General features: G+C 42.0%; 1 protein-coding gene across 4 annotated transcripts in view; it reads left to right on the forward strand.

Annotated features, from left to right (window-relative positions):
• Positions 1-1,838: 1,838 nt before the first annotated feature.
• LOC138960393 (phosphatidylinositol 3,4,5-trisphosphate 3-phosphatase and dual-specificity protein phosphatase PTEN-like) overlaps positions 1,839-16,925 on the forward strand; it is a 28,449-nt gene continuing 13,362 nt past the window's right edge. For all 4 annotated transcript variants that reach the window (XR_011453958.1, XR_011453959.1, XR_011453960.1 and 1 more), the window contains exons 1-8: positions 1,839-2,584; positions 4,180-4,264; positions 5,432-5,476; positions 6,528-6,702; positions 11,800-11,907; positions 12,680-12,824; positions 13,483-13,649; positions 16,661-16,861. Coding sequence is in view for 1 of the 4 variants with exons in the window: in XM_070332291.1 (XP_070188392.1) it covers positions 2,506-2,584; positions 4,180-4,264; positions 5,432-5,476; positions 6,528-6,702; positions 11,800-11,907; positions 12,680-12,824; positions 13,483-13,649; positions 16,661-16,861 (1,005 nt within the window). In the remaining 3 variants the exon portion in view is untranslated. The remainder of the gene's footprint in view (positions 2,585-4,179; positions 4,265-5,431; positions 5,477-6,527; positions 6,703-11,799; positions 11,908-12,679; positions 12,825-13,482; positions 13,650-16,660; positions 16,862-16,925) is intronic.

The raw sequence follows: 16,925 nt of genomic DNA on the forward strand, positions 1-16,925 counted from the left end.
AATAATGTCGCCCCGACTGGCAGCCAAACGCCTTATGCTAGCGTGAGAGGTAAGCGCTCTAATTTCTATGCCTATCCGTGCGCTTGGGTCAGTCCTCTGGCTGCGCTCAGCGATTGAGCGGTCGCCCATGCTTTGTTTCAGTTACAACTCCAACGATTATGCAATGTTTTTGAAGTGTTGCGCCAGGTTTAAGCATCAGCATATCCACATCCACAAGAAATTTGTGATGAATCGGTCAAGAAACGCTGGAGGTATAGGCAAAGGAAATGACGTGTGAGCGCTAACTGCCGTGTGCAACCTCGGTACTCGCGTCGCCATTGGGTAGAAATGTTAACCACATAAATACCACTAGATGAATACCCGCTTCGCCGGGTACGGCTTCGCCGGGAAGAAGTAGAACCGAGCTTTGCCGGGTATACGACGGCTTCGCCGGCGCACCGTACGAAGGAAGGGAGATAAACGCGCAAAACACTGGAGAAGATAAGGAAGAGTTACTGCATGGGAATGGATGTACAGAAAAACCAAAATCGGTTCAGCGCTGCGCGCTGAGAGCACGCACGTGTTCAAAATTTTCCACGATTGTGTCCGGGGTCTACCTGAATATGCCCACCAAATTTGAAGCAGATCCATCGAGAACTTTGGCCGTGAATCGTGAACACACAGACAGACAGACAGACAGACACACACAAGCCGTGTATAGATATTGATAACAATGGTATATGTCATTATGTTCCAAATTTCACGATAACGGGCCCACAAACCCAGGAGCTATTAGCGATCAAAAGTGGGACGGACGGACGGACGGACATACGGACGGACGGACATACGGACGGACGGACGAACGGACGGACGGATGGAAACTGTGACGGACAGATGCCTAACAATATCGATTTGATGTAACACACAACGAATATGTAACAACAACAAAATCATTAGATTCAAGCGTATTTTCCATACGCAACGTCGGAGTGTCATGTCAACCTTCTTTTGTACTAAACTGATTATAAATGGGGTTAGGGTTCCGTTTTGTAAACTTATGCAAAAATTTAACGATCGATTTTTTTAATTTTTGTGTATCTAATTGTGTAGACCCAGGTGTGCATTATGTCAAACTTTTATGAAAATTTAACGGTTCTATTAGCAGATATATTCAGTTGAAGTGAGCAGGTGTTCTAATTTTAGCACGTAAAACGTCATGTAAATTAACGAATATAAGCCATTTCAGAAAGAATGGAAACACTCTTATTCGTAACAAAACCCATCATTTTTATGTGCACAAAGTCGGTATTTACGCCACATACAAAAACAAGTATTTGTGATTTTATTTAATCAGTTAGATCCCATATCCAATAGCATACCCTGATTTACAAAAAACCCCGTGAAATGTCAACATATTCATGAGGCTGTATCTTAAAAACGCAACGATCGATTTCTCTGATTTTAACACATTTGTTTTGTCAGACTTTAAACACTGATACATCAGGCAAAATATTGGCGATTTTTAACGGTTGTTTAATCGGTGTCGGATGTCTTTAATTACTTGTCTTCAAGTTCAGTTTCTAATAATTATATCTCAGTACAATGGCTGAACACAAGGTCTCTTGTCGTGTTTAGTCGGCTTTGAAACCCGGTAGTTCTAAGCAAATACGACGTTACGGCAATACTTCCTCAGTAGTTGTGGCCTGCGGTGAAGGTCAACGATAGGGTCTAATCAGTTAGTTCTGAATACATTGCCAGATTAGTTGGCATTGAGGTAGCCAACGCGGAACAAGTTTCAATGTACAACAGACAATTTAGTCCCATCCTCCCCACTCCCAGTTTAATGCGATAAACGTCGGTCACATCAAAAAAGCCAGGGACGGTTGGTGAGCAGGAGGGTATTTAGCGGTCAGTGTGTCACATCAGTTTGTTTGACGATTGCTTGACCTAGTTCACGAGGTCACGGAAGTGGGCTTTGGGAAGTGTCGAGTTTTGACCTCTGACCGTATGAGGGTACGGCTTTGTGATAGAGCTGCAATTTTTGAATGAAGACATAGGGTGTAGAAATGGTATTTGTTTTAAAGGTTTTAATATCATTTGTTAATTAAGAGACGTGTGTGTTGGATGTCGCTCCTGGTCGGCTCGAAAGCATCAGCATAAGAAATGTAGTTCCATATTATATCCCTACGCGCGAACATGGAGTCCACAGACCCATATCTATTCCGTGTGTGAGTGTGTGAGATCGTGAAGATGGATACCTTTCACCGTCAACTTCATATGGACAAAAATGATGTTTAGTTGTGCATGTGCTGCTCAATTCTGGAGTGAACCTGATCTGTGGTTGCCATTGTGCTGAAGAGTGGGCTGGTGATCAACAACTGACGCAGTGATCATTGCCACTCACACTCCACACAATCTTCCCTGAGTTGTTTTCATATTGATTTGATAATTTGAGATAGAATGGATATGATTGAATTCTGAAGCAAATTTCTTGGCATGAAATGCGATTGACCAAACACACTGAAAATGACGACGAAAATCAAAGAGTTGGTGAGCAGGAACAAAAGGAGACTGCGGGAAGATGGATTCGACTTGGATTTGACGTGTATCCTTTTATGGTTCTATTTCACATCTTACAGTCTTTAGTTTACCAGTTCCTAATGCTTGATAAATATGTTGAGAGGTTAAGCGACTGCTACGGAAATTCAGTATTGATTTTTCATTTGTTGTTACTAATGTGCGTGCCAAAGCAAGCTGATATATATGTTTTGGTAAGCTTGTGTGGTTGAAGGTAGACAACTCCTGGCGCAGTTGGTTGCAAGAAAGCGCAGTGTACAGCTGCTAGTTGGATGACCAGGAAGTACATGTAGAGAAACACGATACTGGAATGTCAATGATAAATTGGCACAATGTTTTAGTTCTTAGCATTGGTCATTACTTTGGATTCAGGAAGTTACATGATCACTGACAGTGACAGTGACACCGACAAGATTTGTTAGTTTTAGTACTTTTTTAACAATGTGCAACAATTTTTAAATGTTAATTTGTTATTCAACTTATTGATTCTCTCCACTGTTGGATGACAGTAACACAGGAAGTACACGCAGATTCAAGCACATGTTTTGTACACAGTCACAATTAAAGAGCATAGAGCTATGGTGATTGATGGGACTTCAGACAAGTGGACATGCAATTTGGAAAAGAAATGGCAGTCAATAAAGTCAAAAGTCATGCAACCTTGGAAACATAACTGGTATAGGTGCTTTAAAATGGGGGGAGGGGGGGGGTTATGACTGGTTGTACACACGTGTGCAAGTTTATGTGTGCACGTTTGCTGGTAAAGATGTAAATGCACATGTATTAAACTTTTGTAGCCCAGGAACATAAGAGAAAAAAAGAATTGTTAAAAGACTCGGCAATCTTAAAAGATATAAAATTTGTATTTTTAAATGATAATCATTTTCAGAAAGGACAGTTTTGATTCAAGGCAGTCCTGTAGTCTAAAAAGTCCAGCAGAGTTTCTGTCATTCTTGAAGCACAACTATACATGTATTATTTATGGAAACGTTTGTGTGGATATCATTTACAACTGATCAAAATATTACAAGTAGGGGAACATTAACTGCATGTTGCATTTCTGGAGCTTTTTTCCACATGAGTTTATTATCCCATCGCTGAGTTTATTATCCCATCGCTGAGTTTATTATCCCATCGCTGAGTTTATTATCCCATCGCTGAGTTTATTATCCCATCGCTGAGTTTATTATCCCATCGCTGAGTTTATTATCCCATCGCTGAGTTTATTATCCCATCGCTGAGTTTATTATCCCATCGCTGAGTTTATTATCCCATCGCTGAGTTTATTATCCCATCGCTGAGTTTATTATCCCATCGCTGAGTTTATTATCCCATCGCTGAGAAGCTTGGTTTGCTTCCTCCCAGTGGAAAGCTAGCAGCAACACGAGTAGCGCTATTTGGGTGGCTGGATTTGGGTGGGTGGGTGTACTTTTGGGCAAAGTGACTGCTGTCTTTTAGTTTTATGGGCCACCACAGTGACACAGGGATGGACATGGATACCATCTCTGAGTCTTCACATAAAGTTGCCCTAAAGCTAATGGCTATATCACATCAGTTTTGAATAGTAGAACTAGAAGGTATGACACAAAGAAGAATGTCTATTACCTTGACTTGAGTGATCAGATATTGCCCGTAACATCATTGCTATGGGCTTTCCCTCTGAGAAGCTCGAAGGCTACTACAGAAATTCCATTGAAGATGTTTACAAGTGAGTTGAACATGTTTCTTTTGCCATTATTGAGATAATATATGATTTATATTTTATATTGGTCCTCAGTGAGCATATTGCCTTCTGTTGCAACTTTGGCTTTGGTCAATAAAGATTGACAGAAGACGATATGCCCCCACCTCGGACTGACATAAAAGCTGGTCTGACAACAAGCCAACAAACATCTTTATTATATATGAAGTCTTATATCGTGCGCGTATCTCCAGACTCGGACTCAAGGCGCAGGGGTCTATTTATGCCGTGTGAGATGGAATTTTTTACACAATACATCACGCATTCACATCGACCAGCAGATTGCAGCCATTTCGGCGCATATCCTACTTTTCACGGCCTATTATTCCAAGTCTCACGGGTATTTTGGTGGACATTTTTTTTATCTATGCCTATACAATTTTGCCAGGAAAGACCCTTTTGTCAATCGTGGGATCTTTAACGTGCACACCCCAATGTAGTGTACACGAAGGGACCTCGGTTTTTCGTCTCATCCGAAAGACATCTTATAATCATCATCACATAGATCTGTAGAAATGTTGGTGCAGATGTGTGTAATAGTTTGACTGTTTCCTTTTGTTGATGCATTTCAGTATTATTACTCTCTTTGATGAAGTTGTTCAAATGCACTAATTCAGTAATTGTGATACAAAGCTCAGAAAGACCTGTACTATGCTGTTTAGATTGATTCAACCTTACAAGTCTGAATTTCCATGTTACGTTTTGAAGAAGAAATAATTTTGGCTTTTGTTTGCTTAAAGGCATACTAACGCACTCCCGCGTTTACAAAGTGTAGTTTGCCCACAATCGATGTCAAACGCACCATAAGACCATATAATGACGATACGTCACCATGCGCGGACCATAATACATGCATTACAGCTTGTTCTAGCCTCTGAAAAAGTGAGGATGTCAACAAAGCCGCGGTGTTCTCTCCCTTGCATCAACGTTACATGTGTTGCCAAATCTATAAATAGGACGATCCAGATCAAAATGAAAATTCAAATATCTCAACATTTAAGGGGTCCTAGACCACAATATTTTGCAGGGAACTTAATTTAGTCTGTCTCCAGCTGTTGGTAAAGCAATTAGCGTGTATAGTCATCGAGTACATATGGCTTTAAAACAGTGTTTTATATTGTTTTGTGTTTGCAGGTTTTTGGAAAAACGACACAAGGACCACTACAAAGTGTATAACTTGTAAGTATTCAGTCATTGGCTGAAAAATACCACTACAAAGTGTATAACTTGTAAGTATTCAGTCATTGGCTGAAAAATACCACTACAAAGTGTATAACTTGTAAGTATTCAGTCATTGTCTGAAAAATACCACTACAAAGTGTATAACTTGTAAGTATTCAGTCATTGGCTGAAAAATACCACTACAAAGTGTATAACTTGTAAGTAGTCAGTCATTGGCTGACAAATACCACTACAAAGTGTATAACTTGTAAGTATTCAGTCATTGGCTGACAAATACCACTACAAAGTGTATAACTTGTAAGTATTCAGTCATTGGCTGACAAATACCACTACAAAGTGTATAACTTGTAAGTATTCAGTCATTGGCTGACAAGGACCACTACAAAGTGTATAACTTGTAAGTATTCAGTCATTGGCTGAAATATACCACTACAAAGTGTATAACTTGTAAGTATTCAGTCATTGTCTGAAAAATACCAGGTTATGCCTGGCACGCATCACTGATAGTGATAAGCTGATTGGTCAAAGAAAGCTGATTGGTCAAAGAAAAGGAGTTCTGAAAGACATGTGCAATGACATGGAAGGCAGTTTTAGCAGCAGGACTTGTACAAGTTGTAGTGAAAGTGGCAGCAACCCTGCATGTACATTTCATTTTCTTCTCTAGAACCAAGGTCTTGTTTGGTTTAAAATCTGATTGTTGGTGTACTGATCTCAGTACAAATTATCAGTTTTCATCCCCAAAAAATCAAAGGAAATATTTAAAAGGAATGTAATGCAGCTGTGAAGGCTGTTGTGTCAGCTGTGAAGGCTGATGTGTCAGCTGTGAGGGGGGATATTATTTTTGTTACACTGGAACACCCTTTTAAGACCAACCACTTTTAAAGCCTTAAAGTTACTTTTTCAGGTTTTTATGTTCATAACATATACATGTAGATTTACCTCCATCTTCTTAAGACCCTTTTAATACCTAATTTTCTCAGATTTCTGGAGGTCTCAAACTAATAAATGCATGCAAGGTATGTGACATAGTTTTGTGGTCTGTTATCAGATGTTCTGAGCGCAAGTATCATCCAGAGAAATTCCACCAACGAGTTGCCAACTATCCTTTTGAGGACCACAATCCCCCGCGACTGGAGCTGATCCGGCCATTTTGTGAGGATCTGGACGAGTGGCTTCGCAGGGACCCAGAGAACATTGCTGCCATCCACTGCAAAGCTGGCAAAGTGAGTTGGGTTGCAGATCTATTTATCATGTGTGGTGGGGTTTTTTAAATAGATGTACTCCAGAAATAACTCTGTCAGGTTACTCCAGAAATAACTCTGTCAGGTTACTCCAGAAATAACTCTGTCAGGTTACTCCAGAAATAACTCTGTCAGGTTACTCCAGAAATAACTGTCAGGTTACTCCAGAAATAACTCTGTCAGGTTACTCCAGAAATAACTGTCAGGTTACTCCAGAAATAACTCTGTCAGGTTACTCCAGAAATAACTCTGTCAGGTTACTCCAGAAATAACTGTCAGGTTACTCCAGAAATAACTCTGTCAGGTTACTCCAGAAATAACTCTGTCAGGTTACTCCAGAAATAACTCTGTCAGGTTACTCCAGAAATAACTCTGTCAGGTTACTCCAGAAATAACTCTGTCAGGTTACTCCAGAAATAACTGTCAGGTTACTCCAGAAATAACTCTGTCAGGTTACTCCAGAAATAACTCTGTCAGGTCACTCCATAAATAACTCTGTCAGGTTACTCCAGAAATAACTCTGTCAGGTTACTCCAGAAATAACTCTGTCAGGTTACTCCAGAAATAACTCTGTCAGGTTACTCCAGAAATAACTCTGTCAGGTCTAAATGGGTTGTGAAAGAGTGAATACTCAAGATTGCTTTTATTGAGGCAAGCGTTCTGCACTTGCTCCTTGTTTGACACACCCCTCACTAGTCACTGGCCTATAATGTCACATGTTTCTGACACACCCCTCGCTAGTCACTGGCCTATAATGTCACATGTTTCTGACACACCCCTCGCTAGTGACTGGCCTATAATGTCACATGTTTCAGACACACCCCTCGCTAGTGACTGGCCTATAATGTCACATGTTTCAGACACACCCCTCGCCAGTTACTGGCCTATAATGTCACATGTTTCAGACACACCCCTCGCTAGTGACTGGCCTATGTCACATGTTTCAGACACACCCCTCCTTAGTGACTGGCCTATAATGTCACATGTTTCTGACACACCCCTCGCTAGTGACTGGCCTATAATGTCACATGTTTCTGACACACCCCTCGCTAGTGACTGGCCTATAATGTCACATGTTTCTGACACACCCCTCGCTAGTCACTGGCCTATAATGTCACATGTTTCTGACACACCCCTTGCTAGTGACTTACCTATAATGTCACGTGTTTTTGACACACCCCTCGCTAGTCACTTACCTATAATGTTACATGTTTCTGACACACACCTCACTAGTCACTTACCTATAATGTCACGTGTTTCTGACACACCCCTCGCTAGTCACTTACCTATAATGTCACATGTTTCTGACACACCCCTCGCTAGTCACTTACCAATAATGTCACATGTTTCTGACACACTCCTCGCTAGTCACTGGCCTATAATGTCACATGTTTCTGACACACCCCTCGCTAGTCACTGGCCTATAATGTCACGTTTCTGACACATCCCTCGCTAGTCACTGGCCTATAATGTCACATGTTTCTGACACACCCCTCGCTAGTCACTGGCCTATAATGTCACATGTTTCTAACACACCCCTCGCTAGTGACTTACCTATAATGTCACATGTTTCTGACACACCCCTTGCTAGTGACTGGCCTATAATGTCACATGTTTCTAACACACCCCTCGCTAGTGACTTACCTATAATGTCACATGTTTCTAACACACCCCTCGCTAGTGACTTACCTATAATGTCACATGTTTCTAACACACCCCTCGCTAGTGACTTACCTATAATGTCACATGTTTCTGACATGCCCCTTGCTAGTGACTGGCCTATAATGTCACATGTTTCTGACACACCCCTTGCTAGTGACTGGCCTATAATGTCACATGTTTCTGACACACCCCTTGCTAGTGACTGGCCTATAATGTCACATGTTTCTGACACACCCCTCGCTAGTGACTGGCCTATAATGTCACATGTTTCTGACACACCCCTTGCTGGTGACTGGCCTATAATGTCACATGTTTCTGACACACCCCTTGCTAGTGACTGGCCTATAATGTCACATGGGAAAGTTTGCCTCAATGAAAGCAAGAGTATTCACTCTTTCACAACCCATACACACCTGACAGAGTTATTTCTCAACATTGTCTGTTGGGAGCTGGTTCTATTAAGAAGGATTTCTGAATTTACATCTTCAGTATGTAATTGTTTACAGGTCTTCTTCTTACTTGTCGTTAATATTGAGAGAAAATCTGCAGCTTTTGAACTGTTTTTTTGTCTTTTAAAACAAATTGTTTTGTAGAACTGATTTTTCTTAAGTCATGCTTTAAAATTAAGACTGTTGAAAGGTATCCATCTATGCATATAGGATGATTTTAGAAATGTCACAAATGTGTAAGTGGGGTAAGGCGAGGACTAGGGTCCTTCACGTCCTCACAGGACATTGTCCTTTTAGGGACATGAGTTGCTAATAGCTACAAGGCTGGTCAAAGTCAGGACGAAGGGAGGATGACGGGGTGGGTAAGAGTGATGATGATAAAAGTTTGTTGAAAAGTTTCAGATCTTTACCACGCAATATAGTTTTTGTTGGTTTGGGTTAGGACCCAGTGTCTCCAATAAGCATTGGGGGTATGGGGTTTTCAAAGAATACGTTTATTTTCCAATGAAATTCTTTGTAAAAAGGGATACAATTTCAGAGCCACCTTTTAAAACCAAAGGTTGAAAGAGATGATTCAGATTTGTACAGAGAGAGCAGAAAGGGTAAGGCTATTGCCATCAACTTCGTCGTCAACATCACCAAGCCAGCACAGAAGCGGAAGATGGTCACACGTCGCAAGCTACGAGACATTGAGACAGATGCTTATGGAGACGAAGCTGCCCTGCTGCTTGCCCAGCGAGACCCGTCCTCTGACCCTGTCCATTTCTTCAGCTTGACTCTGCGCCAGCTCCTCGACAAACACGCCCCGCCATCCCTATGCGCAGTCTCTGAGCGACAGCCGGCTCCCTGGTTCTCTGAGGACATCACAGCCGCCAAGATCGAGAGACGGCGAGCGGAGCGTGCATGGCGACACTCTGGCCTGGAGGTTCACCGGCAGATTCTCAGGGATGCGCTGCTTCGAGTCACGCAAGCCATCACTGCTGCCAAGGTCGAGCACTTCCACGACCGCATCGCCAACGCCTCATCATCCAGGGAGCTGTTCTCCATCATGTCCTCTCTCCTGGGCTCCTCCCCCGCTGCCCCCTTACCCACTGCTCACCCACCACAAGATATCCCGGAGTTATTCTCGGAGTTCTTCAAGGACAAGATTGACAAGCTTCGGAGAATACTCGATCAGCAGCCCTTCGTCCCGTCCCCACCCTCCCCCTCCTTCTCCGGCTCCCCCCTCACGTGCTTTCAGCCTGTCACTCAAAACCACATCAAGCGACTCATCACCAAGACGGCCATCAAGACCTGCGAGCTAGACCCCCTGCCAGGCTTCCTCTTCACCAAGTGTCTGGACAAGCTCCTGCCGTCTATCACAGATATCATCAACATCTCCCTGGCCACAGGCGTCGTTCCCTTTGTAAAGATTTTAGTCAAGCAGTATGTAAGAAATGTTACGTCCTTTGTACTGGAAACTTGCATTCTCCCAGTAAGGTCATATATTGTACTACGTTGCAAGCCCCTGGAGCAATTTTTTGATTAGTGCTTTTGTGAACAAGAAACAATTAACAAGTGGCTCTATCCCATCTCCCCCCTTTCCCCTATCCCATCTCCCCCCTTTCCCCATCGCGATATAACCTTGAACGGTTGAAAACGACGTTAAACACCAAATAAAGAAAGAAAGAAAGGCGTCGTTCCCGACTGCTTCAAGTCTACCGTTGTCCGCCCACTCATCAAGAAGCCCGGCTTTGACGTCAACGAGTTGAAGAACTACCGTCCTGTGTCCAACCTGCCCTTCCTCTCCAAGCTTCTGGAACGTATCATCCTGGAGCAGTTGAGCGCCCACCTGTCTCGGAATTCGCTGATGCCAGTGTACCAGTCAGCGTACCGCCCTCACCACAGCACCGAGACGGCGCTCCTGCGAATCACCACGGACCTCCTGAACGCAACAGATAGCGGTCTCGTCTCTGCCCTTGTGCTGCTGGACCTTTCCGCGGCCTTCGACACGATCGACCACCAGCTACTCGTCGATCGCCTCAGTTCCACGTTCGGCATTCACGACACCGCCCTCTCTTGGTTCCGGAACTACCTCCGAGAACCGCTCTCAGACTGTCACCACTGATTCGTTCTCTTCTCAGCCTGTCCCTGTCCGCTTCGGCGTCCCATAAGGGTCTGTCCTCGGCCCTGTCCTTTTCACCCTGTACACCCAACCCCTCTCCCTGGTCATCGAACGCCACGGCTTGAACTACAACTCCTTTGCCGATGACACGCAGCTCCAGAACAGCGCCAAGCCGGAGGACGTTGACCATCTCCCGAGTACCTTCAATCCTCCCTGGACCTGTACACCCAGCCCTCCGACCGTCCCCTTCGTTCTGCTGCTGACCCACTCCGCCTCCACATCCCTCGCTCGAAACTCGCATCTGCTGGTCAGCGTGCATTTCCCTCCGCGGGCCCCTCCGTCTGGAACTCCCTGCCGCTTAAGCTTCGCCAGAGCCCCTCTCTTGACGCGTTCAAGAGTAGGTTGAAGACTCAGTTCTTCCCGTAGCTGGCTGCGACTTTTATGTTCGACGTGATGTGTTGTGCCCCAAAAGACATTCTTGTGCTGTGCTCTGTGAGAGGTGTTTTCTTTGTGCTTAATATTATTTTGTTTGGACCTAGCTATTGATGTGTACATTGTTGTTAAACAGTTGTTTGTTGTATGTTTATCAGGGTTTGCTAGTGTGTGATAGAGTTCGTGTCCGTCTGTAGATGTTAGTTTCTTTGTTAGTCCTGTGTTGACAACTCTTCGACAAGCGCTTAGAACTGTACCCACGGAATACGCGCTATATAAGCTTCATATTGATTGATTGATTGATATTGATGAGCTAAGACTAAGATTATTTTGTGTTGCAGGGCCGTACTGGTGTTATGATCTGTGCTTACATGCTGCACAGAAAGGGTAAGGCTATTGATGAGCTAAGACTAAGATTATTTTGTGTTGCAGGGCCGTACTGGTGTTATGATCTGTGCTTACATGCTGCACAGAAAGCAGTTCAAAGACGCTGACGAGGCATTGCGGCATTATGGAAAAAGCAGAACCAGAGACGAAAAGGTAACACAGTGTCAATACCGTTGTTTTTAAAAGCTTGAATTTCTTCTTTTTAAAGATCTTGTATTCATGGACTGGCTTTTCTTAGAGTTGATCGTTTTAATCCATTTTAAGGCTCCCTCTTACGCATCGTTTTGCTCCTGGCCAGTGGATTGTCAAATAGTTTTTCTCGACTTATGACCAAGTACGTGCTAATTGATATGCAACCATGCTTTCATTTTAATCAATAAATTCTCTGCGAAGCTTGAAGGTGAGCGTTGTAATGTCCTAAATTACTTAACTCGGACAACAGTTTGGCATGTAGTTATGTCCCTTGAAAATGGAAGTAAAGTTTTCTGAACGAATCAAATTTCTTCGTCAAAATGTCCGCTTTTCCTTCGATTTGCATTAGTTTCTACACACTGCTGCGGTTCTTTGCATCTGCACAGGGTTATAAGTTTTGTACCTTGTGTTTGAGACACGCTTCAATTTTAACCCAAACGCCCTGGTATATGAGTAGCATTGACATTGATGTACTGTATATGCTTTCGTTCGATCCCAGTCGGTTCATGGCAAATCTTTAACAGCTGAGTGTTTGTGGGGCTGAATTTAACATGCAAAAATGTATGTCTGGGTAATCCATTTGATAGTCAGCAAGTTACCATAATCATTTCAACGAAGAAGATGGTGATGACATTGCGGGCGGCATCAAGCAACATGCCCAAGCCATTTCACTGTATCTATGTGTGTGCATGTCTGTGTGTGACTGTAAGCTAAACAGAATGGTGTGTTTCAGGGTGTGACGATACCAAGCCAGAGGCGATATGTGCGGTACTATGGTGATCTTCTGAAGAACAATCTGATTTACAAGCCTGTCAGTCTGCTGCTGAAAGGAATCAAGTTTGAGACTATCCCCATGTTCAACAGCAGCAACTCCTGTAGTAAGTTCAGTCTGGTGAACTTATTGCTTTTTTTCTCCAAACTAATTGTGAAATGAAGGATGAAGGGGGAAAAGGACTTTCTCTCTGATGTAGGATTATCCATTCACCAAGTTGAAAGTATATTATTATAATATTTGTAAGTTGGGAAAATAAACTGCAAGATGCACAATAGTTTATAGCAGACTTTGTTTTCTTGCTCTTTGAGACTCACACGAACATAGAATGTAAAAGGGAAAATCATACTTAAATACATCTCATGGTTAATGACATCATGTTGGTTTATTTTTTAGCGATGTGTGCAATGATTCTCAGTCATTAGAATATTTGATTAATGTCAGTGTGTAAACCTGTGTGTCTCCTGATATTTCAAGATTAACTTCCTTTCTCCTCTTCTCTGGGCTTGATAAACAGGTGAGAACAAGGAAGCTGGACTTTAAAACATAACACATCATTTTCTGTTCTATTGGAAAAAAGCGTAATGTGACTGCCTTTTGGGCAGGAAATTTGTGAAGGTTGCAGCTGCATTTTTAAATACATTAGTTGGAGTGAAAGTTTAGTGTTGAAATCATATCAATATGTATGTTGGAGTGAAAGTTTAGTACTCTACATGGTCCACACCCCATTTCATTGTCAAACTGTCATTTTATGAATTTTGCAGCTCCGTTCTTTGAAGTTCATCAGTTGAAAGTGAAAGTTTACTCTTCACCTGTATACGATGGCATCAGCAAAGGAGATTCCTCATACTACATGAGGGTAGAGAACCCAGTGCCTCTGTGTGGGGACGTCAAGATAGAGTTCTTCAACAAAACCATGATGATGAAAAAGGTTTGTGAAAAAGGAATGTGGGTGATGATTCAGTGCAGTTTGACGCCCTACCGTAGCCTCTTTCATTACATTTAGTCAAGTTATGACGAAATGTTTTAACATAGACGGGGAATCGAGACCAGGATCGTGGTGTATGTTGGTATGTATGTATGTATGTGTGTGCGTGTGTGTGTGTGTGTGTGTATGAGTAGAGCGTTTCCGAGGAAACTTCTGGACCGATTTTAATGAAACTTCAATCAATCAATATGAGGCTTATATCGCGCGTATTCCGTGGGTACAGTTCTAAGCGCAGGGATTTTTTTTTAAATTTTTTAATTTTTTTATGCAATTTATATCGCGCACATATTCAAGGCGCAGGGATTTATTTATCCCGTGTGAGATGGAATTTTTGTACACAATACATCACTCATTCACATCGGCCAGCAGATCGCAGCCATTTTGGCGCATATCCTACTTTTCACGGCCTATTATTCCAAGTCACACGGGTATTTTGGTGGACATTTATCTATGCCTATACAATTTTGCCAGGAAAGACCCTTTTGTCAATCGTGGGATCTTTAACGTGCACACCCCAATGTAGTGTACACTAAGGGACCTCGGTTTTTCGTCTCATCCGAAAGACTAGCACTTGAACCCACCACCTAGGTTAGGAAAGGGGGGAGAAAATTGCAAACGCCCTGACCCAGGGTCGATCTCGCAACCTCTCGCTTCCGAGCGCAAGTGCGTTACCACTCGGCCACCCAGTCCACAAACTTCACATGAGATATCCTGCGTATGATATCCCGAGACCATTTTTTCCTTTCTTTGATAAATGACATCATATCCGGCTTTTTGTGAAAGTTGAGGCAGCACTGTCACACCCTCAGTTTTCGATCAAATAGCTTGAAATTTTGGTTTGAGGATGAAAGTCGCTTGTTCATTTCAATGCTTGTTATTCTCTCAGGTGCCAGGAGAAAAGGTTCCGTACAACTATCGCTTACTCTATTACACATGTCGTATGCATTAAGAGCGATTACTTCCCTTTGGCTATTTGATATAAACTATCTTCGACAAAGGCCGGACTTTGGTATTGCATTTCAGCGTGGCAGCTTAAAAATTAATTAATGAGTTTGGTCATTAAAAATCTGAAAATTGCAACTAAAATTTAAGTTTTAGCAATCGATCAAAAAACCATTTCATCTTACTTGTTATTATTTCCTGATTCCCAAAACATATAATTATGTTAGATTTGGATTAAAAACAGGCTCAGGAAATTAAAATTGAAAATTCTAATTCAAATTAAAATTTCAGAAATCAATTTCATCTTCTTCCTTGTCATTTCCTGATTCCAGAAACATATATATATATAGATATATAGATATGTTATGTTTGGATTAAAACCAAGCTCAGAAAGTTAAAAAGAATAAAAATACAGAAAAGCTCGCTATCCTGCTAAGCGCAAACGCTATTATGCTATATTGGCTTGTCAATTTCACTGCGTTTTCATCGTGCGGGGGACGGACAATGCTATTCTGTCTTGGTGAGAACAGAATGCAGTGCGGTCAGTTTCATTCTGTGAGTTCCAAAGATTGACTAAATGTAGTATTTTCGCCTTACGTGACTTGTTTTAAATTGTCTTTGAAACAACAGTAGCATAGATGCAGGAACAGTATGACAGGAACAGTATGACAGGAACAGTATGACAGGAACAGTATGACAGGAACAGTATGACAGGAACAGTATGACAGGAACAGTATGACAGGAACAGTATGACATGAGTGGCTTTGTGTTTGAACGCTTACCATGAGTTGGGAGCCTGGCTGCCTTTTGCTGTGAAGGGGACATATTTGCTGTATATTCATTCATGATTCCAAGTGGTAGAAGGGATATTTCTTCTGGTATGCTAGCAGCTTGTTTGGTTTCTTTTTTTCATTTTTTTCCCCTTGTCCTAACTGAACTGACCTTATTTTCAAAACCTTATGCTGATCTCTGCATTCAGCTTTTATCTTACGACCAAGGCTTGAATCATCTTATAGAAAAGTTCTGAGCAGGACGATGTTTTTATTGTTGTTGTTTTTTGTAATTGTTGAATGTTCACATTTACATTCTCAGTCATACCCTAAGGTACAACGTTGAGGGTCATACCGTACAAGGTTGAGGGTCATACCCTAAGGTACAAGGTTGAGGGTCATACCCTAAGGTACAAGGTTGAGGGTCATACCCTAAGGTACAAGGTTGAGGGTAGAAAGTGATTTTGACAGGTAGGGAAGTATTTTTGGTTTTTCCTCTATTCGGAAGGAAACATTTTGTGATTGACTTGTTCTTTATCTACCAGGAAATGATATGCTTTAAACTTCCTTTTCTGTGTTGTGTTTCTTCCTGTTTGTATTAATCTGAGTGTCCATGTCTGCATGTGTGTGTTTGTATGCAATTTAAAAAAAAGAAGTATTTTTCATTATTTAATAGATTGATAGGACGCTGCTGTGAAACCTCCCTTTTAAGACTCACTTTAGTAAGACTACTTCACTTTAAGAACCCTAGGTTGCCAGCTTGATTTGTTAAAGTGTCTGTTAAGTTACATCTATTTATAGACTCCCTCCCTTTTAAGACTCACTTTAGTAAGACTACTTCACTTTAGTAAGACTACTTCACTTTAAGAACCCTAGGTTGCCAGCTTGATTTGTTAAAGTGTCTGTTAAGTTACATCTATTTATAGACTCCCTCCCTTTTAAGACTCACTTTAGTAAGACTACTTCACTTTAAGAACCCAAGGTTGCCAGCTTGATTTGTTAAAGTGTCAGGTTTTTAGATATCTTAAAAACAAGGAGGAGGAGGCTAATCCAAAATTATACTTGTAACCATCCTTTGTCTCCTGGGCTTAACAGGTTGACCAGATCATTTTATTTCACGGACGTACATGCCTGCATTTTTCTTTTGTTGCATTGATGAGCAGTTTGTATGTTAAGTGCATTTGCATGTGACAACTTGAGAAACATCAGTGCACAGAAAAATGTAAATTTTCTTTTTTTCAGGAAAAGATGCTCCACTTTTGGTTCAACACATTCTTTGTGGAGGAGGTGACGTCCCCTACCTCAATACCTCACAGTCACAATTCAAATGGTGCTGGCTTCGTGCCGGACCCGCTAGAATTACTGGTCCTCACTATCCCCAAGGCTGACCTGGACAGGGCCAACAAAGACAAATCTCACAAACTCTTCAACCCAAACTTCAAGGTATGGAACTGTGGTATGGAACTGTGGTATGGAACTGTGGTATGGAACTGTGGTATGGAACTGT

This window comes from Littorina saxatilis, linkage group LG2 (assembly GCF_037325665.1).
Source record: "Littorina saxatilis isolate snail1 linkage group LG2, US_GU_Lsax_2.0, whole genome shotgun sequence".
In the NCBI taxonomy this organism is placed as follows: Eukaryota; Metazoa; Mollusca; class Gastropoda; order Littorinimorpha; family Littorinidae; genus Littorina; species Littorina saxatilis.